The sequence below is a fragment of the Puma concolor genome, chromosome A1, assembly GCF_028749965.1.
Source record: "Puma concolor isolate L17-30 chromosome A1, mPumCon1.1.hap2, whole genome shotgun sequence".
In the NCBI taxonomy this organism is placed as follows: domain Eukaryota; kingdom Metazoa; phylum Chordata; class Mammalia; order Carnivora; family Felidae; genus Puma; species Puma concolor.
The window spans coordinates 173,991,775-174,019,424 of NC_141667.1; the positions used below are offsets into that span (position 1 = coordinate 173,991,775).

General features: G+C 40.1%; 1 protein-coding gene across 4 annotated transcripts in view; it reads left to right on the top strand.

Moving 5' to 3' along the window:
* Positions 1 to 27,650, top strand: part of UGGT2 (UDP-glucose glycoprotein glucosyltransferase 2) — a 195,987-nt gene that overhangs the window by 60,520 nt on the left and 107,817 nt on the right. For all 4 annotated transcript variants that reach the window (XM_086709349.1, XM_025924004.2, XM_086709355.1 and 1 more), the window contains 2 exons: positions 17,813 to 17,904; positions 22,887 to 23,037. In XM_086709349.1, coding sequence (XP_086565475.1) covers positions 17,813 to 17,904; positions 22,887 to 23,037 — 243 coding nt within the window. The remainder of the gene's footprint in view (positions 1 to 17,812; positions 17,905 to 22,886; positions 23,038 to 27,650) is intronic.

Sequence of the window (27,650 nt, forward strand, 5' to 3'; positions counted from 1 at the left end):
AGAGAGTATAGGAGTCATTAATATCCCAGTGTATAAAATGGGATCCAGTGATTTCTGTTGGGTCACAGAGTTGGTAAAAGAACCAGAATTTGTGCTCTGATAGACAGTTCATTTCAGATCAATTTCATAAGCACTTTGAATTTGTTCAGGTGCCAAACCTCTTGCCAGGTGATTAGAAAACAAGGTATTTGAGGAGATCGAGAAATTTTGGTGTAGTTTCTTTTCTTCTAAAAATTCTTGAATGACTGCTATTTCCAGAAGAACATCATACAAAATTTAGAAAATTGCATTTAATAAAACCAGGTGGATATGAGGAGTCTAGTGTAAACTGTCATTCCTCTACAGAAATCAACAGGGAAACCTGTCGATCAAGCAAAGCTGAGTTTAATCAACTTACCACAGTAAGGGGGAACAACATTTGGTAGAATCTTCTTAGTGTCTCAAAAGAAGGATATTATGGTAGATTACTTATGGGTTGTAGGGCTTCTGTTCAAGTGGTTTAACAGTAGTTGAGTATTGGTCAACACAATAGTAATGGTTTTGATGAGTGAACTGTTACAAGCAAGCTCTTTGCCCAGATGAGGTAACTGTTCACATGGGCAAACCAGACCATTTTGTAGTTCTAGTCCAAGTTTGCCTGGAACTATTTGTTTGTAAGAATTTCCTGAAGCAAATGGTTATTTATTCATTTATAGCTTTATCTTCCTGGATAAGAATTTCCTGTAATAGTTCAGTAATGTCAGCTCAGGTGATCTCTGTTCTCAGTCCCAGTAGTTGAGCTGTAATACATAAGTGGTCCCTGCATTTCTCTCTGGAAGGGCAAGAGAGGACTCCAGAAGTAGACAGTAGCTGGGTAGAAAAGTGGGGAGAGACCATGTTACTTTCACGATAGTACTTTATGACCAAAGGTTTCATATTACTAGTAAATAGAAAGTCATAGGGAAGGACAATTTAAAAATTTAAGATCATTGGTTGGTATATTTGCAGAGGGAAAACATGAAGTATTGAGATGGATTATGTTATTATTCACAAATAGTCACTCTCTTCCCTCTGTCAGAGGAGTCTGCTCCTCTGCCCCTACGATGTTGACTGATACCATGTCACTTGTGACTTGCTTTAACTAATATGAAATGAGCAAATACACATGTCATGTGCAAGCAGCAGCTTTGTGGTTTCGTTGCCTTTTGGCTTCTGCACTCTCCCTCTCTCTCCCACCCTCTCTCTCCCACCCTCTCTCTCCCACCCTCTCTCTCCCACCCTCTCTCTCCCACCCTCTCTCTCCCACCCTCTCTCTCCCACCCTCTCTCTCCCACCCTCTCTCTCCCACCCTCTCTCTCCCACCCTCTCTCTCCCACCCTCTCTCTCCCACCCTCTCTCTCCCACCCTCTCTCCCCCACCCTCTCTCTCCCACCCTCTCTCTCCCACCCTCTCTCTCCCACCCTCTCTCCCCCACCCTCTCTCCCCCACCCTCTCTCCCTCTCCCTCTCCCTCTCCCTCTCCCTCTCTCTCTCCCTGCCTCTCCCACATAGAGGCTGCTCTCCTGGTCTGGCACCTGAAATGAAAAAGGCCCTGGGGTGAGCCAAAGATAATTGAAGGTGTGAATATGTGATATGAACAAGAAATCAGTGTTTCCTCTGGGAAGCCACTGAGATTTGGGGATTCTTTATATTAAGAACTTGGATACTGTAATATCAAATATAATTAAGCTTTATACGTTACTTTTCCGTTTGCTAAATTGTATTTTATCTTATGCTCCTGAAACTGTTAAACACTGTTTCTATGTTTCAAAGAAATGCAGAATAATGTCTGTTGCTCTATAAAAGGGTGATTTTAGGGCTATTGGAAAGGGTGAAGGAATAAAGTAGCTATGGAAATAGAACAGAAAGGCAGAAGTTGTGGGTTTAGTTCCTGGTACTAGCTTTGAGAAGTTCTCTTTAAACCTCTTCTGTAAAATGTAATTACACAGTTCAGATTAGAATAATCTGTGAGCATATTTTGTAAATATATACAACTATAAGATGGCAGAAATCATGGGAATGTAGTCAAAATGACAAGTTTAAGGTTAGAATTCTTACAGAAAGAGTTATTCTAATACTACATTTAAAAAAGGTCATTCTTTCATTTACATTATCCAGAATTAACATTATGTGTCAATCCTAGTATTTGCTTTATCTTCTCATTTTTTTAGGAATTATTTGGATCTTTTCAATTTTAATATCTTTATTTTTTGCATAGTTCAGCATTTTATTACCAACTTAGCTAGGAAGCCTGGCTATGGTTAATTTTATTTAGTTATATCATATTTTTAATTGAAGCTGGCCTAAGTTGACATTTTATTAAGAATATAGTGACTGGTTCCAATAGAAATATGGCTGCAGCCAAATTTAAAGTAGTCCCATTTATTCTCCTAAAAATCATACAGAGCAACAAAGAAAATGAGTAGAATTCATATATAGCGACAAAAAGAATGAAACCACGTTTTCAGCAAAACTATCAGAAGGCAAAAACCTACAAACTCTCAATTTTGTGTGTGGTGGAAAATGCCAGCACCAGTAGAACTTAAGTATAAAGCTGTAGTTGCATGGAGGGGAAGAATGGAACATGGCAAGAGTCCCAGCATGACAATCCCAGCAATCATCAGCAAGCACTCACCCTCAAAGGAGAGGGCTCCACTCTGAGTAGGAACACTGGGGTGGGCAGGATTAAAAACAAATAGGAGAGGGGCGCCTGGGTGGCTCAGTGTGTTGAGCGTCTGACTCCTGATTTTGGCTCAGGTCATGATCCCAGGGTCTTGGGATTGAGCCCACTTTGGGCTATGTGTGGAGTCTGCTTAAGATTCTCTCTCTCTCTCTCTCTCTCTCTCTCTCTCTCTCTCTCTCTCTCTCTCTCTCTCCCCCTCCCTCCCTCCCTCCCTCTCTCTCCACCCCCCCCCCCCGCCCTTCCCCTGCTCATGCTTGCATGATCTCTATTTCTCATAAAAATTAAAAACACACACACATCAGCTGCAGGAGGGGGAAAGAGGAGTCATGTGAAGTGCACAGAAGTGGCAGATTTAAGAAAATCTAGCTGGGGGGGTGGGGGTGGGGTGGTTTATCCAAGAGACCAGGTCATCATCCTTTAGTGGCAAAGTGAAGAGAAAAAGTGCCTGGTGATTAGAGCCTCTCAGCTGGGCTAATATTTGAGAATCTGAGGAAGACTGTCTACATTGGGTGACCCAGCTGAAACTGTTGATGACAATAAGGAAACTTCAAAGCAGGAAACCTGCAAGGCTAATTTTGCCTCTTTCACTCCCAAACCATCTCCCCTGCTAATGTCTAGTGCGAGAAAATCTAAGTGATTCAGATATGCTTATCAGAAAGCTAGAACTACTACATCCATGTAAAGATCTCCCTGTAAAGGGGGAAAGGAGGAGCAGAATTACACTGTAAATGAAGAAACCTCACTAAGCAGAGGAAGATTGCAACACGACATTCAGATGTGTGCTTGAAAAGCTACTGAAGTCGAGAAGCAACACAGTACAGAAGTACAGTGACTCACAGCGAAGATGGGCCAAGAATAGGACCAGAGAATGGGAAACCAGAGCTGGGAGGGCTTTGCAAAGATATAGAAAGCAACCATTTCAGAAGTAAAAGCTAAAACTACAAATGGCAGGCACAAGGGAGAATTGAATTTCTAGAAAACCCCATAGAAGACATAGTGGATAGAATTAAGAAATGCAAAGAAAGCAGAAAAGATTCAAGACAGATGATAATTAAAAGGCAGGTAAAGGAAATCCAGCATTCCTATAGTAGAGTTTCTGAAATAGAAAACCAAACAAATGGACAGAGCAAATGTTTAAAACTGTAATTAAACCATTTTCTGAAATAAAAGACTTGAATCCACATTATTTAAAGGATACACCATATAACTAGGAAAATTGACCAAGAATCATCAAAATAAAGAAAGACTGTAGGAAAAAAGGAATTATTTGTGCATTTAGCAATAAGGATTATAAAGAAAGAAAACCAGATTGGCATCAGATTTTCAAAAACAGTATTCAGCCCCAGAAGACAGTGAAGTTCTGCCTATGGGATTCTCAGAGAAAGAAAAACTGTCCTTCAAACTAGCTCTCAGATAGATATGCATATATAGACTACAAAAAATGTTGAACAACAAGAATTCAGGGAAAGCATGCTCCCTGAGGAATTTCTTCTGATCAAGAACTCATAGAAGATGCTTTGGCAGAAAAACTGCCTAGTTGGGCATTGAATGAGTTTATTGTCTAACTAAAACAGAGACGCAGGTGAGGGAAAGGGCGATGCTGCAATATATAAATAGCGCCCACTCTGACATAGTAAAATATTGCAACTAATACAAGTAGGGAGGTAGTAAATAGAATAAATTTGCTGACTGCCTTAACGGAGATACTCGGGAATCATGGGAGTGGATTAAAGCTGAAAAATCACGCAGTGGAGCCTAAACATACTTAAAAGTGCACAGTTAGCCACTAATGAGTAGAAGGCTATTGAGTAAAAGTGGGCTGTGCAAGAGCAGGAAGAGGTTAAAAACTATTTTTTATAATAGCATCATTAGATACCTTTTAAAGAGCTGAGGGTATTACATGAAGATACATGTGTAAGAGTAGCTAGTGGAACAGAGATCTAAATCTTCCCTTGGAAAAGAACCTAAAAAAAAGAAATGTACATGCACCCCCCCCCCACAATCCATTCATGAATGAATTTTAGAAACACACCCGGAAAGAGTGAATGCAACATGGAAGAATGACAGTTGCAGCTACTCTCTGTCGTATCAACCAATGTAAATAAACTTGACATTACCAAGAGGTGTCAGTTTGAATCATTAGACTAATAAATGTGAAATAACTCTTAAACTAATTCAGAAATGTTAAAGATTAAAGATGGGGCAGTGGTAGACCAAGCAAATACTGTGTTACAGGGGTAGTGATCTTAATACCATAAAGCTAGGTTCAGGCCTGAAAGTATTAATGAGCAAAAAATGGCCCTGTATGAGACTGATGAAAGTGTAACGATTATTAATATCTATCCATCAAAGCTCTGTAGGAATATTCATAAAACAGAAACTACTGGAGATGGAAGGAAAAACAATTTACCTAAGACTGATGTAGTCAAATATCAAAGATACGACCAAACATTATCAATGTGATAGGTGTTACAGATATATAATAAATTTTATATCCTGATAACAGAGAAAAGTCTTTTCTCAAATTGTTATGGAGTAATGACCTCCCCCCCAAAAAAAACTAGAAAGCAGATATAATAGAAAAAAACATTCTTTCATCCCTGTGCACTCAAACTGGAAGTTGATTAAAAAAAAAAAAATCAGGAGAACATGGCTTCTTCTCTGGGAGATTAAAACTCTGTTTACTCTTAAGTAGAAGGGAAAATAAAATACACATCAAAATTGAAGTATCCTTGATAAATTTTAAAAAGACAAGCTATTAGAATCTTTGGGGCACAAAACAAAGTTCAGAGAAAAGCCTTAAAATCTTACATCAGTAAAAATAAAAGATTAAAAATAAAGGAATTAAATTTAGGACCTAAAAGGTTAGGAAAAGCAATAAAGAAAATCAAAAGAAAGCAGAAGAAAATAATACAGGGTAAAAATTAATGCACTAAAAGACAAAAATAGTGAAACTAATAAAAGGATAATATGCCATAATCAAGTTTACTTGAATGCAGGGATGGTTCAATATTAGGAAGTCTATTTGTATAATAATATCATTGGATATTTGTTGTAAAGTGGCACGATTTTCTCCATAGATGCTGAGAAGCATTTTACACAATTCAAGATCTATTCCTGACTGTAAAAACATTTTTAAAAACTTCATAAAGGAATCAATGAGACCTTTTTTTAAAGTGTGCACATGTAGGGCGCCTGGGTGGCGCGGTCGGTTAAGCGGCCGACTTCAGCCAGGTCACGATCTCGCGGTCCGTGAGTTCGAGCCCCGCGTCAGGCTCTGGGCTGATGGCTCGGAGCCTGGAGCCTGCTTCTGATTCTGTGTCTCCCTCTCTCTCTGCCCCTCCCCCGTTCATGCTCTGTCTCTCTCTGTCCCAAAAATAAATAAACGTTGAAAAAAAAATTTTTTTAAGTGTGCACATGTATATTTGTGTGTATCTCAGCTTAAAAACCATCTTACTATTGGAAAAGATGTCAGAGAGAAAAGAAAAAGACTCCATTTATAATAGCAACATAAACAGCTGTATATTTACCAAAATCAGGAACAAGACAGTGAAGCTCATTATTGTCATTGTAATTTATCATTGTATTAGCTGTTAGCCAACATGATTAGTTAAGAGAAACATGTTAGAAGTATAAAAATTGGGGGGAAATGCAGCGTAAGAGAATCTGTGAAAAAGCCAAAAACTGGAGACAGGTGTTCTAGTCTTCTCAGGCTCCCATGGACTGGGTGGCTTCGACAAGTTATTTTCTCACACTTTGGGAGCCTACAAGTCCTAGATCGTGGTTTTGGCAGATTCTGTTTCTGGTGAGGGCTGTCTTCCTGGTTGGTAGACAGACAGCCACCTCCTTGGTGTGTCTTCACATGGCCTTTCTGTGCATACGAAGTGCACCACCCTCATGACCTCATTTCACTGTAATTATATCTCTGTAGGTCCTGTCACTAAATACAGTCACATTGGGGGTGAGGGCTTCAGTTATTTGAATTTGGAGAGGGACGTGCTTTAGTCCCCAACAAAAGGTAATAGGTTACACGACTAATATATAGAGAAATCAGTGGGTTCCAAATATTGCAAACAACTAGTTCAAACAACTTGTTGGAAGATGTCAGAAGAGAGAAAGACTCCATTTATAATAGTAACATAAACAGCATCTTGACAACGAAGTCAATTCTAAGTTAATTTATAGTTGTAATCAGAACCTATAAAAATACCAAAGGTGACTTTTTTTTTTTCTGAAACTTGACAAATCTAAAACTTCACGTGGAAAAGATAGGCAAGGAATAATAGTCAGGGATACTGTGGAAAATTTAAAAGAACAGTAGGGACCTGCCCCGTGGGGACACCAGCACAGACTGTTCATGCCATCATGGATTGTCACTCCAGCCTGCTCAGGGCCACTGGGGCCACCACTGCCATCACCTTTCTACCTCTCCTCCATTTGTAATCAGTGAAATAATTTTGAAATAAGCTTTGATTTCAGAGCAAGAAATCTGAATTGAATCCGTAAACTAAGGAACCGTGGTGTATATTGCTGTCTCAGCCATCTCCCTTGGAGCATGCTGGGAGAAGGACAAGAATGGTAATGGCTTTCCTGTCATTAATCTTGGCTAAATGGGTTTGGACCAGTAGTGCATGTTACCTGCTACCGTGTGGGGCATGTGAGTGGTACCTAAAAAAACGGAGACGAGGGTGGTGGGGACTAGAGGCCGGGAATCCCAGGATCCCTTGCAGTGTTCCTGAGTGTGGACTGAGCACTGGAACAATCATGATGTACGTCACTGCTGTGACATATCCTCCCCACACACCAAAGAGTACAGTTCCCACAAAACGTGTAAACAAGAGGTTTATGCATAAGAAAGAAATAATAGTGGTCATTAAATATGTAGAAAGATGATCTGTCTTCACTCCTAATAGAAATACAGGTCCAAGTTAAACGGAGACACCGGATTTTAAAAATTAGAAAGTTTGATAGTGTAATCAGCGAGCGGATCTATCTTTTGTGAAAGAAAGCAGGGAAAACGAGATGTATTATCTGGACATATAAGTGTTTGCATAAAGGGACACCAGAAGGATGAACGAGAAACTGGGGGGAAAAAAACCCTGGTCACCTCTACGGGCCACAAAGAGAGGCTGGGAGACAGAGTGAAAGGTTGCAGAATGGGCATGAGAATTGTGTAGAGGTTTTTATGTGGTTTGACTTTGAACTCATGCGGAGATTATTCTGGAAAAATTATGACTGTGCTGAAGGTACATAAGTATATTTGGGTTTGATTTTATTCAGGAGGCAACTGATTTCACTCCAAACTATGGCACATTTCCCTTCAAAGTTCAGAATTGTTATTTTGATCAGAGATTTACCAGAAGCTGCTTTTCCTGGTTTTAAATTAAATGTCAGTATACTGTGTATCTGTTCTTATTTGCTTGTAAGAGCTGTTTGTGTTCCATAACATTTTTTGGTTTGGGGAATAAAATGGAGATATGATAGGGTGATCTGGTAACTTTGTTGTTGTTTTGTTGTTTTTTACTTCAGTGTAAAACAGATTGTTTCAATTTCATAATTACATAATCAAATGCAGGTATTTAAATACAAGATCCAAGTAAAGGATTATATCTAATTCAAATAAAAGCTCACACCTTTTCTAATTATGTGAACTAATTACTTAGAAGAGACAGCAATTTTAGAATTCTTGAGAAAATCCCAAGATTAGAATATCCTTCCCAAAAGTTCTTCTGTAAAACATTTTCTTTAGAATCTTATATTCTCTCATCATTCATCCTGGGGGCAGGGGAGGGAGAACCTCTTCTATATTACAATATATCTGACTTCAAATTTTAAATCCAGAATGGATGCAGTTTCAGCTTGGGGGCCTCCCTCCAGATGTGTTTATAAGCAAATTTACCATGATAAAGCTCTACCAGTCTTCTGGGATCCACCCAGTTGGAATTTTTTTAGTTTCTGGTAATGGCCCAGCTCTGTTGGTGGTTAAAGGGATATGTTACAATGTATTCCCTCTTTTTTTTTCAGCCTCTGCTTTATTTTTTTAATATAATTTATTGTCAAATTGGCTAACATACAGTGTGTAAAGTGTGCTCTTGGTTTTTGGGGTAGATTCCCATGGTTCATTGCTTACATACAACACCCAGTGCTCATCCCAACAAGTGCCCTCCTCAATGCCCATCACCCATTTTCCCCTCTACCCACCCCCCCCATCAACCCTCAGATTGTTCTCTGTATTTAAGAGTCTCTTACGGTTTGTCTCCCTCCCTGTTTGTAACTATTTTTTTTCCCTTTCCCTTTTCCATGGTCTTGTGTTAAGTTTCTCAAAATCCACATGAATGAAAACATACGATATCTGTCCTTCTCTGACTGACTTATTTTACTCAACATAATACCTTCCAGTTTCATCCACATTGCTGCAAATGACAGGATTTCATTCTTTCTCATTGCCAAGCAGTATTGTATATATAAACCACATCTTTATCCATTCATCAGTTAATGGACATTTGGGCTCTTTCTATAATTTGGCTATTGTTAAAAGCGCTCCTATAAACATTAGGGTACATGTGCCCCTATGAATCAGCACTCCTGTATCCTTTGGATAAATTCCTAGTAGTGCTGTTGCTGGGTCGTAGGGTAGTTCTATTTTTAATTTTTTGAGGAACCTCCACACTATTTTCCAGAGTGGCTGCACCAGTTTGCATTCCCACCAGCAGTGCAAGAGGGTTCCTGTTTCTCCACATTCTTGCCAGCATCTGTAGTTTCCTGGTTTGCTCATTTTAGCCACTCTGACTGGTGTGAGGTGATATCTGAGTGTGGTTTTGATTTGTATTTCCCTGATGATGAGTGACATTGAGAATCTTTTCATGTGCCTGTTGGCCATCTGGATGTCTTCTTTGGAGAAGTGTCTATTCATGTCTTCTGCCCATTTCTTCACTGGATTATTTGTTTTTTGGGTGTTGAGTTTGGTAAGTTCTTTGTAGATTTTGGATACTAACCCTTTGTCTGATATGTCATTTGCAAATATCTTTTCCCATTCTGTTGGTTGCCTTTTAGTTTTGTTAATTATTTCCTTTGCAGTGCAGAAGCTTTTTATCTTGATGAGGTCCCATTTTTGCTTTTAATTCCCTTGCCTTTGGAGATGTGTAGATCAAGAAATTGCTGCAGCTGAGGTCAAAGAGGTTGTTGCCTACTTCTCTAGGGTTTTGATGGTTTTCTGTCTCACAGTTAGGTCTTTCATCCATTTTGAGTTAATTTTTGGGTATGGTGTAAGAAAGTGGTCTCGTTTCATTCTTCTGCATGTTGCTGTCCAGTTCTCCCAGCACCATTTGCTAAAGAGACTTTTTTCCATTGGATACTCTTTCCTGCTTTGTCAAAGATTAGCTGGCTATACATTTTGTGGGTCCAGTTTTGGGTACTCTATTCTATTCCATTGGTCTTTGTGTCTGTTTTATGCCAATACCATACTGTCTTGATGATTACAGCTTTGTAGTAGAGACTAAAGTCTTGGATTGTGATGCCTCCCACTTTGGTTTTCTTTTTCAGTATTACTTTGGCTATTCGGGGTCTTTTGTGGTTCCATACAAATTTTAGGATTGATTGTTCTAGCTTTAAGAAGAATGCCCGTGCAATTTTGATTGGGATTGCATTGAATGTGTAGATTGCTTTTGGCAGTATTGACATTTTAACATATTCTTCCAGTCCATGAGTATGGGATGTTCCGTTTCCTTCATTTTCCTTCATGAGTTTTCTATAGTTTTTTAGCATATAAATCTTTTATATCTTTGGTTAGGTTTATTCCTAGGTATTTTATGGTTTCTGGTGCAATTGTAAATGGGATCAATTTCTTGATTTCTCTTTCTGTTGCTTCATTATTGATGTATAGAAATGTAACCAATTTCTATACATTGATTTTGTACCCTGTGACTGCTGAATTCATGTATCCATTCTAGTAGCCTTTTGGTGGAGTCTTTCAGGTTTTCCACGTAGAGTATCATGTCATTTGCGAAAAGTAAAAGTTTGACCTCTTCGCCAATTTTGATGCCTTTTATTTCATTTTGTTGTCTGATTGCTGATGCTAGCTAGCTGGACTTCCAACACTATGTTAAACAACAGTGGTGAGAGTGGACCTCCCTGTCGTGTCCCTGATCTCAGGGGGAAAGCTCTCAGTTTTTCCCTACTGAGGATGATATTAGCTGTGGGCTTTTCATGTATGGCTTTTATGATGTTTAGGTATATTCCTGCTGTCCCAACTTCCTTGAGGGTTTTTATGAAGAAAGGATGCTGTATTTTGTCACATGCTTTTTCTGCATGTATTGACAGGATCATGTGGTTCTTATCCGTTCTTTTATTAATGCGATGTATCACATTGATTGATTTGCGAATATTGAACCAGCCCTGCAGCTCAGGAAAGATTCCTACTTGATCATGGTGAATAATTCTTTTTATATACTGTTGAATTCAATTTGCTAGTATCTTGTCGAGAATTTTTGCATCCATGTTCATCAGGGATGTTGGCCTGTAATTCTCCTTTTTTGTGGGGTCTCTGTCTGGTTTGGGAATCAAGGTAATGCTGGTTTCATAGAATGAGTCCGGAAGTTTTCCTTCCGTTTCTATTTTTCTGAAATAGCTTGAGAAGGATAGGTATTAACTCTGCTTTAAATGTCTGGTAGAATTTCCCTGGGAAGCCATCTGACTCAGGACTCTTATTTGTTGGGAGATTTTTGATAACTGATTCAATTTCTTTACTAGTTATGGGTCTGTTTAAATTTTCTATTTCTTCCCATTTGAGTTTTAGTATTGTGTGGGTGTCTAATTTGTCCATTTCTTCTAGGTTGTCCAGTTTGTTGGCATATAATTTTTCATAGTATTCTCTGATAAGTGCTTGTATTTCTGAGGGATTGGTTGTAATAATTCCATTTTCATTCATGATTTTATCTATTTGGGTCCTCTCTCTTTTCTTTTTGAGAAGTCTGGCTAGGGGGTTATCAATTTTGGTTATTTTTTCAAAAAAAACAGCTCTTAGTTTCATTGATCTGTTCTACTGTTTTGTTTTTTGGGGGGGGGGGGGCAGGAATTCTATATTGTTTATTTCTGCTCTGATCTTTATTATTTCTCTTCTGCTGCTGGCCCGGGGTTCCTTTGTTGTTCTGCTTCTAGTTCCTTTAGGTGTGCTGTTAGATTTTGTATTTGGAATTTTTCTTGTTTCTTGAGATAGGCTTGGGTTGCTATGTATTTTCCTCTTAGGACTCCCTTTGCTGCATCCCAAGGGGTTTGGACTGTTGTGTTTTCATTTTCATTTGTTTCCATATATTTGCTAATTTCTTCTTTAATTGCCTGGTTGACCCATTCATTCTTTAGTAGGGTGTTCTTTAACCTCCATGCATTTGGAGGCTTTCCAATTTTTTTTTCTGTGGTTGATTTCAAGTTTCATAGCATTGTGATCTGAAAATGTGCATGGTATGATCTCAATTCTTTTATATTTATTGAGGACTGTTTTGTGATCCAGCATATGATCTATCTTGGAGAATGTTCCATGTGCACTAGAGTAAAATGTGTATTCTGCTGCTTTAGGATGAAAAGTTCTGAATATATCTGTCAAGTCCATCTTGTCCATTGTATCATTCAGGGCCATTGTTTCTTTATTGATTTTCTGTCTGGATGATCTGTCCATTTCTGTAAGTGCAGTATTAAAGTCCCCTGCAATTACCACATTCTTACCAATAAGATGCTCATGTTTGTGATTGTTTTATATATTTGGGTTCTCCTGAATTCAGTGCACAGACATTTATAATTTTTAGCTCTTCTTGATGGATACACATCATAATTATGATATAATGCCCTTCTTCATCTCTTGTTAAAGCCTTTAGTTTAAAATCTAGTTTATCTGATATAAGTAATGGCTACTCCAGCTTTCTTTTGACTTCCAGTAGCATGATAGATGGTTCTCCATCCCCTCACTTTCAATCTGAAGGTGTCCTCAGGTCTAAAATGAGTCTCTTGTAGACAGCAAATAGATGGGTCTTGTTTTTGTTTTGTTTTGTTTTAATCCATTCTGATACCCTGTGTCTTTTGATTGGAGCATTTAGTCCATTTACATTCAGTGTTGTTACTGAAAGATATGGATTTAGTGTCATTGTGTTATCTGTAGGTTTCATGCTTATAGTGATGTCTCTGGTCCTTTGTGGTCCTTGCAACATTCCACTCACAGAGTCCCCCTTAGAATCTCTTGCAGGGCTGGTTTAGTGGTCATAAACTCCTTCAGTTTTTGTTTGTCTGGGAAAGCCTTTATCTCTCCTTCTATTCTGAATGACAGGCTTGCTGAATAAAGGATTCTTGGTTGCATATTTTTCTTTTTCAGCACGTTGAAAACTCCTGCCACTCCTTTCTGGCCTGCCACATTTCAGTAGATTGGTCTGCTACTACCCTTATGGGTACCCTTGTAGACCTTAAGGCCCATTTTTCTAGTTATGGGTCTGTTTAAATTTTCTGTTTCTTCCCATTTGAGTGGGTGCCTAATTTGTCCATCCCTAGCTGCTTTCAGAGTTCTCTTTATCTTCATATTTTGCCAGTTTCACTATGACATGTCACACAGAAGATGGATTCAAGTTACATCTGAAGGGAGTTCTCTGTGCCTGCTAGATTTCAATGTCTGTTTCCTTCCCCAGATTGGGGAAGTTCCTACCTACGATTTGTTCAAGTACACCTTCGGCCCCTTTCTCTCTTCTTCTTCTTCTGGAACTCCTATGATATGGATATTGTTCTGTTTCACTTTATCACTTAGTTCTCTAATTCTCCCCTTGTGGTCCAGAATTTTCTTATCTTTCTTTTTCTCAGCTTCATCTTTGCCATAATTTTGTCTTCTCTTTCACTTAATCTCCCCTCTGCCTCTTGAATCCTTGCTGTCACTGCCTCGAGTTTATTTTGCACCTCATTTACAACATTTTTAAATTCATCATGACTATTTTTTACTTTCTTGATCTGTGCAGCAATAGATTCTCTGCTGTCTTCCATGTTTCTTTCAAGCCCAGCAATTAATCTTATGACTATTCTAAATTCTTGTTCACTTATGTTGTTTATATCTTTTGATCAATTCTTTAGTTGTCATTTCTTCCTGAAATTTCTTTTGAGGGAAATTCTTCCGTTTCATCATTTTGGCTAGTTCCCTGTCCCTTATGTGTTTTAAAAGCTTGCTATGTGTCCTGCACTACTATATTAAAGAGGGGTCATACAGTCTCCAGGGCCTGGCCCTTCAGGAGGTGTTTTTTGGAGTGTGCTACTTGCTCTCTGTTGTTGTGACTGTGGTTGCTTTATCTCCCTACCCATCGTGATGTTTTGGACCCTCCACCAGGTGTGCTTTGATTTGTTCGCTGAAGTAGCCTTGGAAAAGAAAACAAAAAAACAGAAAGACAAAACAAAAACACCAGCTACAGCAAAACAACGGGGTGATGGTGTTGATGGAAGAGGCCTTATCCCATACAAAGAGAGAGATGACAGGAGCAGGGAAAAAGAAAAGAAAATTGAGCAGAGAAACTCTATGGCTTGATCCAGACAGAGAGGAAACTGAAGGAGATATAGAATAGTAAAGAGAATAGATTCAATATGTCTGCTTAAACAAACCAACAACCAGAATAACCAGACTAGAGAAGGGAAGAAATAAGGAGAAAAGGAAGAGGGGGGGAAAAAAAAAGTGTGTGTATTTATATATATACACACACACAAAACAAGAATTGTCCAAGAATTAGAAAATGCAAAACCACTGGGGGCCTTGGAACCAGGGGCAGCACTGGTCTGGAGGAGGGGCTGTCTGGTTAACATCTGTCCTGCCCCAGTAGATCCAGAGTCAGCAGGCACAGAGGGGCGTGGTTTGGTGTGTGCAGGTCCCCGCCTCCACTGTGAACCTGCTGTCCCTTCCCTGATGCCACATGTTGGAGGTGGTGGGGAGAAAAATGGCGACACTTGAGTCTCTCCTTCACCGACCAGGTGTCCCAAACCACTCGTTCAGGCCATCCTTGCGGTGCCGCAGGAGGGCGTGAACGAAGCAGTTTGCCCCACTCCCCCAACTCTCGCATCTCCCTGGCTCATGGCTGGGATTTAAACCCCGATGTCTTAAAGGGCTCTGCTCTGTGCATCCCAGTTCCGGGGAAGAGCCACTCCGCGTGGCAGATAGGACTTCTGGCTGGTGGGCACAGGCAGCCTTTGTCCTTTGAATGGTTATATACCTTCTTCCCACAGCACTCCAGGGAGAGGATCACTTTCTCCCACTGCAGACTGCACCTCTGAACTAGGTACTGAGCCCAGGACTGGCTCCCCTCCTCCCCAGGTGCACAAACAGGGCAGCCGGCCTCAGTTCAGAGGAAGCCCCACAGTTTGAGATCGGATCTTTCCCTGTCCTACTCTGTGGTTTTTCTCTTGTCCAGATATAGTCCTACGCTTCCTTAGTCTCTCTTTTTCATCCCTTTGTCTCTGTGCAGAAGGGGATCCCTCCCGTCCCTGCGTTATACAGCCTGTTTTATCTTTCCCAGTTTGCAATCACGCACCTATGACCCGCCAGGTTGTCCCCGTGGGTCCCTGGAGACGTCTTTGTCACTCTGCAGCCTGGACTCTTGGAATTCAAAGTCCTTTGGCCTCAACACTGCTGTGTTTGAGGGACGAGGGAACTACAGGTTTCCCTACTTCTCTGCCAGTTGGATCTCTCCTCAGCCTCAGCTTATCCCCTCTTTTTGAATGAGGTTCTGTTTCTCACTGGGAATTTGTATTCATTTCTGCTCAAAGCCTAGGAGCACCCCCAGCTTAATTCCACTTCCAATAAAAGGTCTGTGTATGTGTTTTAGACCTTAAAAATAGTGTGAAGTCAAGCCTCAAACTCCTAAAAATGAAAGAGGTCATGAATCCTTACTGAAAACTTGTTCTCCCCCTGCCAAGAACCAAGGGGAGATCGGCAAATTTCCGTGCTGCTTCTGCCAGGCTCGCTGTGAGTATAATACTCTTTTGTGTGCACAAGGATCTGACATTCCTCCCTGCCCCGGGTGGGCCCACCCTTAAAACCCTAAGCTTTAGGCTACCTGGGAAGCTTGAGATTTCCTTGGGGGCAGGGCCTTCAGTGTTCACTTACATCCTTGACTCCTCTTCCTACTTCTTTTCTGCCCTTAGATGCTTCACTTTTAAGAACTAAACCATTTATTTAGAGGGCATTATTAATATTTTAATCCAGCATGTTGTATTTTTTTTTTTTTTAGTAGAATTTCAGGATCTCTGGTTCATCATATTGCTGGAAACTGAAGTGTTACCTTTTGATTTGCGAAAAGCTACCTTAAATCATATTCTCAGGGTAATTTTCCAGGATTTAAGGCTCACTCCTCTGAGGGGAATGAGAAAGAACTTGTCGGCCAGTCGCCAGTAGACAGTATTTTAGCAATCAAATCCACTGAGTTTAATTTATTACCCTTTTTTGAGTATCTTCTTTGTTCGAGGCACAGGGGCTGGCATCAGCATTCTTGAGGGAATTAGCAATTTAGTATAGATCTGTGTACTTGATATGCTGTCTCCTTACTGTTGAGATGCCTAAAAATGAATGAGGTGCTGGAGAGAGCTGGAGGCCATGTGTGTGAAGGTTCAGGGCAAGTTTTGGGGAAAACAGTGATGAGTTCATTAGACATTTGTAGATTATGAAGTTGGAATGCAGATTTCTTAGAATAAGTCTTCGATAGAAAGGCATAGAAATAGCTAAAGGTAAATCCTATTTTCACCTATGAATCTTCTCAGGTTTAACCTCTTGCTAGTATTCTGTAAATCAAGTGGAAATACTTTCTGTCCTATTACAAATTTAGTTCCTTCTCTCCCTTCTCTTTATGTAACCTGTCGTGGTGAGTGATCACCATAGAGAAAAATTTACCTCTGCCAAGCCTTCTCTGAATCTCCTCATGTTAATTGCTTCACCTGCCTTTCCAGAATAATTTATAGAAGTCTCCGTTAGGTCACTCACATAGCATCACTGAAATGCACTGTTTTGAAATTGTTTTTCCTTCTAAATGAATTTGCCTGCCCTGCTAACAGTAATAATAAAAGCTTAGCTTGTGAGTGCCGCATATGTGAGTAGGCACCGATATATATCACATCTACAGCCTATAACATGTGAGATGGGAATAAGTACACCCGTTTTGCAGATGATGATGATGAAACTGAGACATACGAAGCAAATAACTGTATCCAAACTTTACCGTGACTAAGTAGCAAGACTAGGCTTTAAAGTTGATTTGACCCCCTCACTGGCAAGAAGGTCACATTCTGTACCTTTGTTACTGCTCTAGTGCCTGGAGTGGTTTCTAGCTCAGAGCGCGTGCTCAGGGGATATTTACTGAATGAAAAACAACATTGAGATAAGTCTTTAATGGAAGCCTTTATGAACTTAGAGTGATCTCCAACAAATATTTACAGATACACCCAAGTTTTGAGTCCTGGGTTAGGTGTATGGCACCTATCAAATTCTAAGTGTGTGTACAACTGCATACACACGCGATACAAAATGAATTAGGTAATTGTCATAGAATTAGAACTTTATTTTTTTTTTTAAGTTTATTCATTTTTGAGAGCAAGGGAAGTGCAGAGAGAGAGGGGATGGGACACGGAATCTGAAGCAGGCTTCAGGCTCTGAGTTGTCAGCACAGGGCCCATTGTGGGGCTTGAACTCACAAACCGCGAGGATCATGACCAGAGCTGAAGTCAGATGGTTAACTGACAGAGCCAGGCGCCCTGAAGTGGACCGTTAATATCCTGTATTGCAGAATCAAAATATTTGGGTATTTGTATCTCTAACCTATCATAAGATTTCCATCACTTAGCTTGGGTGGGTGAACTGCTGCAGCTATAGGCCAAATCTGGCCTGCCACCTGTTTTTATAAATAAAGGTTTTGTTGGAACATAGTCACGCCTATTTGTTTACATGTCTGTGGCTGCTTTCGTGCTGTAAGGAGAGAGTTGAGTGGTTGTGACAGAGATGATGTGGCCGGCAAAGCCTAAACTACTTACTATATGACCCTCAGAAAGTTTGCTGACTCCTGGCATAGATCACTGTTGGTACATGACTTGGTTAACCATTCCCCTGCTCTATTTCAAGGGTCTTCATGCTAGATTTGAAATTCAGCCAGGTGATGCTTGTCTGTTCATAAATGGACTTCGTGTGGATATGAGTGCTTATGATCCTTTTAGGTAAGTATTGAATTACTGATACAAACTAACTATGACTTGTATAAAGGCAAATGTTGTCCTAAGTTTTGTATTTGCCAAAATGCAAATAATTACTTTAAAGGTAAGTCAAATACATGTGTTTGTGCAAGACTTCAGAAAGTCTTGTATTTGTCATGGGCAGAATTCTGTTATTATTTTAGTGGAGTACTCACAAGTGTCTTAGAACGCAGAATTGGGAGAGACCTTGGCAACATCTGTTCAGATGTGAAAATTGAAGTTTCTGAACTTTCGTCCTATACTTGTCACATTGTTGGGAACGGTCTTTCATGAGTAGGTCTGTCCGTTAGCAGGGAAGTTCCTTGGGATTGGGCTGAGCAGCTGAGGACTTCTACCCTCCAGAAAGGAACTGAAAGGAACATGACACATTTCCCCAGAAGAATGAAAACAAAAAGAGTTTAAAGGACTTCTATTTGTCAGAAAGGAAATTTGAAATTATAGAATGCAGGGTATTATCTGTTTAGGTCAAAAACAATTCTTGAAAAATGCTGTAGGGCAAAATTACAAAGTATTGTGTTTATCATGGCCACTGATCCATAAATTAGTCAAGGGTCAAACAGAAGAAAACTCAATCTGAAATTATTTTACATTTAAAGAGAAGCATAAAACTACTTTAAAAATTAATAAGGTAAACTGAGTAAACACAATACTTTAGTTCAGATATTCTATTTTAATTCAATTGAATAAACTTTCATTGAACTTCAGTTAATTAAATGTTTATCATCTTTTCTTACCAATTTGGAAAGAGTAGGAAAGTATAGGAATGACTGAGAAACATAGTAGTTCAAATGAGGCTTTTCTCTTTATTTAGTTGGATCCTTGGGAAAAATGATAATGAAGTATCTGTAGGCTAAGTACTGTACATAGAGTAGAGTGGTTGTTAGCTCCTGGCCTGTGAGCTTCAGGGGGACAAAACTTCATCTGTGCTCAGGAACAGTGAAAGTGGGTTTAAGAGAGGGAGAAAAAGGGATGCCTGGGTGACTCAGTCGGTTAAGCGTCTGACTTCAGCTCAGGTCATGATCTCGCGGTCCGTGAGTTCGAGCCCCACTTTGGGCTCTGTGCTGACAGCCCAGAGGCTGGAGCCTGCTTCAGATTCTGTATCCCTCTCTCTCTCCACACAACCCCTGTGTCTCAAAAATGAATAAACATTAAAAAAAATTTTTTTTGAGAGAGGGAGAAGAATGGTGGGTAGATTTCGGGAAAGTCTTCATAGGAACATTTTGCCCAGTAATTTAGAAAGGCTTTAGGCTGTTCAAGAAATAAAGCCCCCTTGGCTCCTCCACCTGGTAGGTAGCAATCTGCACAACACGTAATACAAAATCACTAGTCGTAACTACTGTAATTCCCTCCAAGGAGGAAAAGAAAACGCGTGAGGATATTTAGGTTTTCTGGCATTTTTAGCCCAAAATAAACAAATTCTCCAAAAGAAACCAGAACATGTAGAATAAAACCAGTGTGGAGCATGAAAGGAAGTGATTCAGGAGAGAGGAGAAGGAAGGAAAATATCCTATTACTGAAATTATGTCCTAAATCTAGAGCAAGGTCCTGTGCCACTAGTACTTCAGAATTGCCTGTTTAAGAAAAGATTGGGAGTGAGGAATTAGCTTCTTTCCCATCTCCTGTCTCATTGCATTTTGGCTTGTTGAGGCCTGATACCATGCACCGTGACCTTCAGGTCCTGGAAGTAGTGGGAGGAGCTGGAGCCTCCATGGGTCAGGCCGGCAGTGGTTCAGTCATGGCCCAGGCCGAGCCTGGCTCTCCTCCCCAGCGAGGTTAGACAGCAGGAGGCTGTAGCAGTGACCAGGGAGGAAGGCAGGTAGGGCTGAGCAAATTTGGAGCTCCATAAATGGTGTTTCACACCTGTGCCCTAGAGCCACCGACTCATCTTTTTCTTTGAACAATCACCTCAGCCACAGATTTGACCAGACAAGCTGGTGCCAAGTGGATATTAAGCATTTTGATAACCAACCTGTTCTGCTTGAGTGGTGTCACCACAGTATACCTGCCAAAGAGACAGACGGAACAAAGGCGTCTTGATATCCCTGCTTGCATGGGGCTTCTTTGTGTATCTGAAGTTATCTGACTCACAATCCTTCGGGGCTCTTGATAAATAGGTATTTGTAATGCACGCAGCATTAGAATTCAGTATTGCAAATTAATTCAATATTAAAATTCAATTCAGTAAATATCTGAGTGCCTGCATGCTACAGAAGCTGGTCAATATTGGGGGTATAATGGTAGAGATAGAAATAAGTGGTCTAGTCGGATAACTGATACCAAATATATAATGACAGTGTGAATTATAAAAGATAAAGTGCAGTGCTCTGGGAGGTTATAACTCCAGAGATTTAAACTAGTTCTTGGTGGAACATAGGGACAAGTAGAAATGTCAGATTTCTTCAAGGAAGTGATAATTTAAGCTAACACCTAAAGGAGGAATCAGGCAAAGTGGACAGTAGAGGTTCTGCAAGCAATGGGGTATTTGGAGAAAATGACAGTGGACTCCTTTGGCCGGGCTGTGGAGTGAGAAGCCAGAAGAAGCTGAGGCCACACACGTGAGAAGGGTCAGCTTGCGCGACCCAGTTTCGGATTTTTGCCTTTTGTCTTCAGGGCTGGAGAAGCCAATAAAGGGCTCTAAGCCAACCTAAAGATAGTACCTGTTTCAAAGAGAAGCATGAAAAATTACTTTGTTTCACAATCTATAGATATAAGGCATTTTCTTAATAAATAGACCTAGCATATTTAAAGAACCTTTTTTTTTCCCCATTGGTAGCCAAAATTCAGGATTTGAAAAGAGCAAGGAAGAAACTAATGCTTATAGAGGACAGCTGTATGCCCAGTAGTGAGTTAATTTAATCTTAATACCTTATACAGTGATTATCACCATTCTCTCTTTTAGATGGGAAAATGACACTAGTGTCACTCAAAGATAGGGATACAGCTGGCAAAAAGCAGGATTCAAAACCTCATGCTCTTTCCAGTGTACTGTGTAACTCGATCAGGTTTTTCTCTTGATGGTTTTCCTTGGAGACTAGGTTGGGATAACAAAGATGGTAGATACAAAAACTGTGGAGAATATTTTTTTTTTTTTTTTTTTTAATTTTTTTTTTCAACGTTTATTTATTTTTGGGACAGAGAGAGACAGAGCATGAACGGGGGAGGGGCAGAGAGAGAGGGAGACACAGAATCGGAAACAGGCTCCAGGCTCCGAGCCATCAGCCCAGAGCCCGACGCGGGGCTCGAACTCACGGACCGCGAGATCGTGACCTGGCTGAAGTCGGACGCTTAACCGACTGCGCCACCCAGGCGCCAAAAACTGTGGAGAATATTAAAGTTGTCCAAAAAGAGTGACCAGTAAGCATCGTAAAATGTTCATTTTTTTTAATTTTTTAATTTATTTTTGAGAGAGAAAGACTATGAGCCGGAGAGGGGCAGAGAGAGGGGGAGACACAGAATCTGAAGCAGGGTCCAGGCTCTGAGCTGTCAGTACAGGACCTGACATGGGGCTCGAACTTATGAACCACAAGACGATGACCTGAACTGAAGTCAGAGGCTTAGCCGACTGAGCCGCCCAGGTGCCCCACATCATAAAATTTTAAAAACGGAGAGAGCACTGGCAAGCAATCCGGAATTTTTATCTTACAAAATAAGAGAATTTAGACCAAAGGGGTTAAGAATTTCAAGAAGCCTCACATGAAGTAGCATGGTAGCCCAGACTAAATCTTATAATTAGATTGGGATTTGGGGGATCTAAGCTAGTGTTCTTTTGAGCATACACGTCATCTTCTCATAGATTGGAGGCGGGTGGGTAAAAACGGTGCTTTGTAAAGCAGTGGTCAGGAGTGCCTGGGGTACAGACATTCAGAGCCAAGTCATCCAGGCCAGCTGACAACACTAACAAAAACCAGCTTTTGTAAGAGTTCGGATATTAGATCTGAGCCTTCTAAATGTAGATCTCTCCAGGCCTGCCTGAGCATGGTATTCTGAAATCCACACATTGCTTTATTCTGATTCTGTTCATTTCTGAAAAGCGAAGTGACTTCTTCCGTGGTTGGATTTTGTGATGAAGCAGTTCGGTTAACTATTATAAATATGAATTTTAACACTTGGTTTCAAAAAGCAATAAAGTCCTTTCTTGCCTGGGAAAGCTTTACCTTTGCAAACACACACACACTTTACCACTACCCGTAAAGTCTTACCTTTACAGATACAGGGAAGCACTGCCTTCCTATAGCATTCATACCCCAGCTCTGTCCTCACCCACTGAGAGGCCTGGGCAGGAGACCACCTGTCTGGGCCTCGCCTGCATCACCAGGACGTCCTGAGGCAGTTGTGAGGTGCGCTCTGTTTGGGGAGGACGTAGACTTACCTGGAACACAGTGTGAGCTTGATCAGTATAAGTGTAAGGAATCAAATTGCCCAAACTTTTTGCCAGTGGGATTGTATATTGATGTTATTTTTAGCAGTAATCTTCCTGTCATGTTTAAGAGCTCTCAAAGTGTTACATATATGATGAGAAATTTTAGTGTGTGTTCTAAACAGATGTGAACTTTCATGTTTTAATGGGGCTTTTTCTGTGCTAAAATTTTATATCATGGGTCCCCTTGTTTTATTAGTTGATTTACCAAAATGGTGACCTAGTATATTTTTCCCTTCATTTTTGGCTTGCTCAGGGATGAGCATATCTTCACTTCTTTGCTAAAGAGTGTAATAAATATATCTTGTTGCTTTGCCTTTTAAATAGATTTTGTCAATGTACACAAAAAGTCAACATGAGCTTACCCTAGATAATTAGAACTCCTTGTTTGTTAATAAGTTTTATATTTTTCCTGATATTCATAAAAATACCAGTGGAATCTGTTTCTAATGCTTTAAGAAACTTCTAAACATTAAAGTTTTTTTTAATGTGGCAAATGAAAGTAAAACTCATTTCTTTTCTTTAAAAGAATTTTGGATATGCTGAAACTAGAAGGAAAAATGATGAATGGCCTTCACAATCTTGGGATCAGCCAAGAAGATATGAGCAAATTTTTAAAATTAAAATCCCATGTTTGGGACCATACCTATGCATTAGATATTAGGCATTCTTCTATAATGGTAAGTGCTTATGTGTAGTTCTTTTTTAAAAAAGGTTTTTTTAATGTTTATGTTTAAGAGAGAGACAGAGACAGAGTGCGAGCAGGGGAGGGGCAGAGAGAGAGACAGATAGGGAAACACAGAGTCTGAATCAGGCTCCAGGCTCCGAGCTGTCAGTAAAAAGCCTGATGCGGGGCTCAAACCTACTAACCAGAAGATCGTGACCTGAGCGGAAGTCCGACACGCTTAACGTACTGAGCCACCCAGGCGCCCCTCATGTAGTTTAAAAACCTTTAGTAGCTTTAAGACTGAACGTAAAACCCATTGTTGGCAGGCCTTCAAATAAATGTAAGCATTTTGGAGAAGGTTGCAGGAGAACTCCGAAGAAAAGTGAAAATACAGACTCCTCCCCTCTGATTTCTTGTATTAGCTTTCCTGTCCGTCCTGTTCTCTGCGTTTCCTCGCAAGAACTCACTCGTTCAGGATCCGTCCCAGCTTTAAAAAAAATAATAAACACAAATAACCCCATGAACGACAGCAAGAATTGAACATCCACGATTAAAATCAGTGGAATGTAAGGATGCCACCTACCATCACGACAAGCTCGTCTGGCCGGTTAACAGTGGCCGCAAGCCTTCCGGTCGGTGCTGCACCTGCGGGATTGGGCGTCTGCTCTCGTCCCCACCTGCTCGCAGCTCCGATGCCCTCCCGAGTGAGGCCCGTGAGGCTGTCGGTGGCCTTCTCCCTCCTTTCGTTTCTAGGATGTGAAATACTCTTCTCCCCACTTTCCCTTCGCCGTGCTCCCTCCAGCCGGGCGGCTCCTGCTCGCTCTTCCGGCTACAGCTCCCAACAGCTGGGACCAAGAGCAGCTTTGGAGGATGTGTTCCTGTGTGCCCTGTGCAGAGGAGTCCCAGCATCCCCTTACGTTCGGCGATTCGCCAGAAGGACTCACGGAGCCTAGAAGTTGTCATACTCGAGGTTACAGGCTGTTGTGAGCAGAACACAGAGTGGCGTCCGCAGAGGGAGAAAGCACGAGGTGAAGTCCAGGGGAGACCGGGCGCAAGCTCCCACGTGCTTCACTTCCCGCGTGACCACGCCAGGCGCGCTAGAGCCGGTCTGTTGTGTAGGCATACGGTGGCTGGGTGACTGAGGTCAGCCACTCAAGTTCCTGGCCCTCAGACGGAAGGAAGGTGTTCATCCTGTCATGTTCACGTTCGCTCTGTACAGACTGCCGGAGCCTGCAGCGAGGTCCTCCGTGAGGGAGAGAGGCCGCAGTCGAAACCTCTTAAGGGCTCAGTTACCGGAAACCAACCTAGAGGACCTTTGTCACGGAAACAAGCCCTTGTACAGAACATGCAAAGTGTGAGCAGCGCGGCCCACTGAGTTAACCCCTTCTACCCCGCCACGTACACACACGTGTGTGTCTGTATACGTATTTATTGTTACACGATTACCAATCCTTCCTTATACTTTGGGCAGTTAGTTTTTATAATTTTGCAATTTTGTCCTGTGATTCTTTGAGGACTTTGTTCCTTACTAGACCATATAAACTTGAAAGTAGGAATTTTTATCCATTTTTTTCCTCTCACCATTATACCCCTGGTTTTAGTAGGTACTCCATAAATATAAATATTCTTTGAACGAATAAGTAATTATTTATCTCAAACCAACATAAAACATAATTTTTAGTTGTGAAACTAGGAACATTCTAATTACAACATAATATCACCATTATGATTTAACATTAGTATAAAAAAGTTTGGCAGTTAGAAAGGAGAAAATAAAAGTATCATGTGGCAGATTATATAACTAAAACTCCTCCAAGACAGCTGTTACAATATATAAGACTTCAGTAAGATGGGTTTGAAGTGACAGCAGATCAAAAGCTTTATTTCCAAAAGCCACTTGGAAGACACAGTGATTTATTCATAATATAAAAATGCAAGTACCTGGATAATATCTTTACTATGTAATAATCTTAATAATGAATAATACAAACTGCAACTTAATTGAGGAAATATAGACAGATATAAAGACAAACGGAAAGAGCATTAATTGGCAAAGACTTTGAAGCAGTTGTGGCTGTGGTGCCTTTACAGCATTTATAGACTTTGATCAAGTAATTTCACTGGAAACTCACATAAGGAAATAGTGGGAAATGGAGAAAAGTGTTTATACCCAAAGATATGATCACCACTGCATGTTTTTAAAGCAAAATAGAAATGAGTTAAGTATGTAATAGAGAAATGTTGTAAATTTTATATCCATGTGCTCAGGTATTATTCAGACACCAAAATTATGTTTATAAGGATTGTGTGTATAAGGATTGTCAGGAACAATGACTGTGCTCTCATGTTAAGTAAAAAATATTTTTTTAATTTAAATTTAAAAAAAATTAAATTAAAAAAATGTTTTACATGTTAAGTAAAAAAAGATTATCTTACATGATAAGATAGAGGATCAGAAGGAAATGTATCAAGATGTTCTTATTAATGGATGATGTGGTTTAAGGGGTAGTTGGGTCTTTTTCTTCATGCTTTCTGTAAAGGCCAAATTTTTAGCAGGTATATTTTACTTTCTATGATTGGGGAAAAAAAAATTTTTAGAGATTTTATTTTTAAGTAATCTCTAGACCCAACGTGGGGCTCAAACTCACAACCTCAAGAAAAAGAGTCACACTGCTCCACTGACTGAGCCAGCCAGGCACCCCAGAAAAAAATTTTTTTTTTTTTAATGTAAAGAGGCATAACCTCTCTGAACATCTTGCTAACTGTCTCATGTAAAAATTTAAGGGATTTTCTTGGAAGTATCTCAGTTTTTATAGTTCTGTCCTACCTGAAAAGCCTTCTCACTTACAAATTTAGTCTACCATCCAAGAATCATGGAAAGACAACAGCAACAACGAAATGCCATATTCCCTAAGTTATTAATTAGTTTATTCTCTAGGGTATTATTAGTGTATTCTCTAGAACACTAAGTGCCTTGTTATAAATGTTTATTGCTACTGTGTTTTACTGCTCTTTAGACCATATTGTCTCATTGGCTAGATTTTACTTTGACTTGGAAATCTCTAAGCTCCATTAACAGATGTCTTCTCTAAAAATGTTTCATCAGAAAAAGGAATGACCATGTTAGTAATCCTAATACTTTGTGACTTTCAAGCATTCGTGCATTTGTAGAAGACACTGGGAGTGTGGGCTACAATAAGAAAAGGAAAGTAGTCTTCAAGACTACTCTTAATAAGAAATAAATCTATAAGGAAACCTTGCAGCTCCATTTATAAAATAACATCCTGGTCCTCCCGGGTTGGCCACGAAGGCCAGTCACCACTGGAGAGGGGCAGCCTGATGCTGTCCCCATTGCCCCCAGTGCCATTTCCCCACTGCACTGCTGTGACAGCTCTCTTGATCCAGCTCTTGGACACCTTAGGAGACGTTCTTTTCCATTCTAAGAGTATCAAAGTAATTTTTTATTGAGGTAAAATGTGTATAAGATATGCTCCTTTAACCTTTATAAGTGTGTGATTTAGTGGTATTAAGCACATTCACAGTGTTGTAAAGTCATCACCAAGATCCATTTCCAGAACTTCTTTGTTCCAAACAGAAACTCTGAGCCATTCAGCAATAACTCCTTCTCCCCTTCTCCCCAAACTCCCTGGTAACCTCTGTTCTACTTTCTGTCCCTATGAATTTGCCTTTTCTAAGTGCTTCATAAAGGTGAGATTATATAGTGTTTGCCCATTTCTGTCTGTATTTCACTAGGCATACTGTTTTCAAGGTTCATCCATGTTGTAGCATGTGGCAGAATTTTATTCTTTTTAAAGGCTAAATAATAGCTTAATTTTTTAAATACCCTTTTTTGCATATTATTAAGGGAAATTTTGTGTCTCAAATGCTTTTATTTTTCCACTTGGAAAGTGTCTGCTTTCAGTAGATAATTATTTGTGAGAGTTGATTTTCTGGATTCCTTTAAAAAAAACTGGCAAGAAATGCAGAGCTCTGGGTTTGAGTACTCTTCACCCTGGTCTGTGAAAGCAAAATTAACTCATGCATAAGCTTGATTTTTGCTTAGATTTGCTACCTCCCAATATGATATGTATTTATTTGTTTACATATAATCTTCTTCCAGTGGCATGTGAGCTCTATAAAAACCAGGACTTTGTTAAATATCCTCAGCATCCAACAGGCCCTATCACATAGGAAGCACTCAGAAAATCTGTTGGATGCCTTAATGTCAAAACAGGTATTCATGAACAAAAGCAATACTTTGCGTTTAATTCTTTTTCTCCCCCTGGATCTGTTTCTGTACTTTTTGTCTTTACAGAAAAAGCTGAGTCACTGAGTTAGATTACTTCAACCTCTGTATTTATACCCTCCCCAAAACAAACCCTGGCAGTTTATTTCTTAAAATCTGCTTGCTTAAAAGTTGAGTAAAAACTCAAGAAGGTCATTGAATATTCTCCCATCCTTGGTTAACCATTTTAGGTTTCTCTCACCAGACGTCAGGAGACACAACTTAAATTTTATATAGTTTAGTTTCCTGTTTCTTGTCTTGCCACAGTCCATCAGGTTTCACTAGTATTTTGTTAAAGTCTGTAAAAATGACCATACAATTGTATGCTTGGCTCCTTTGCA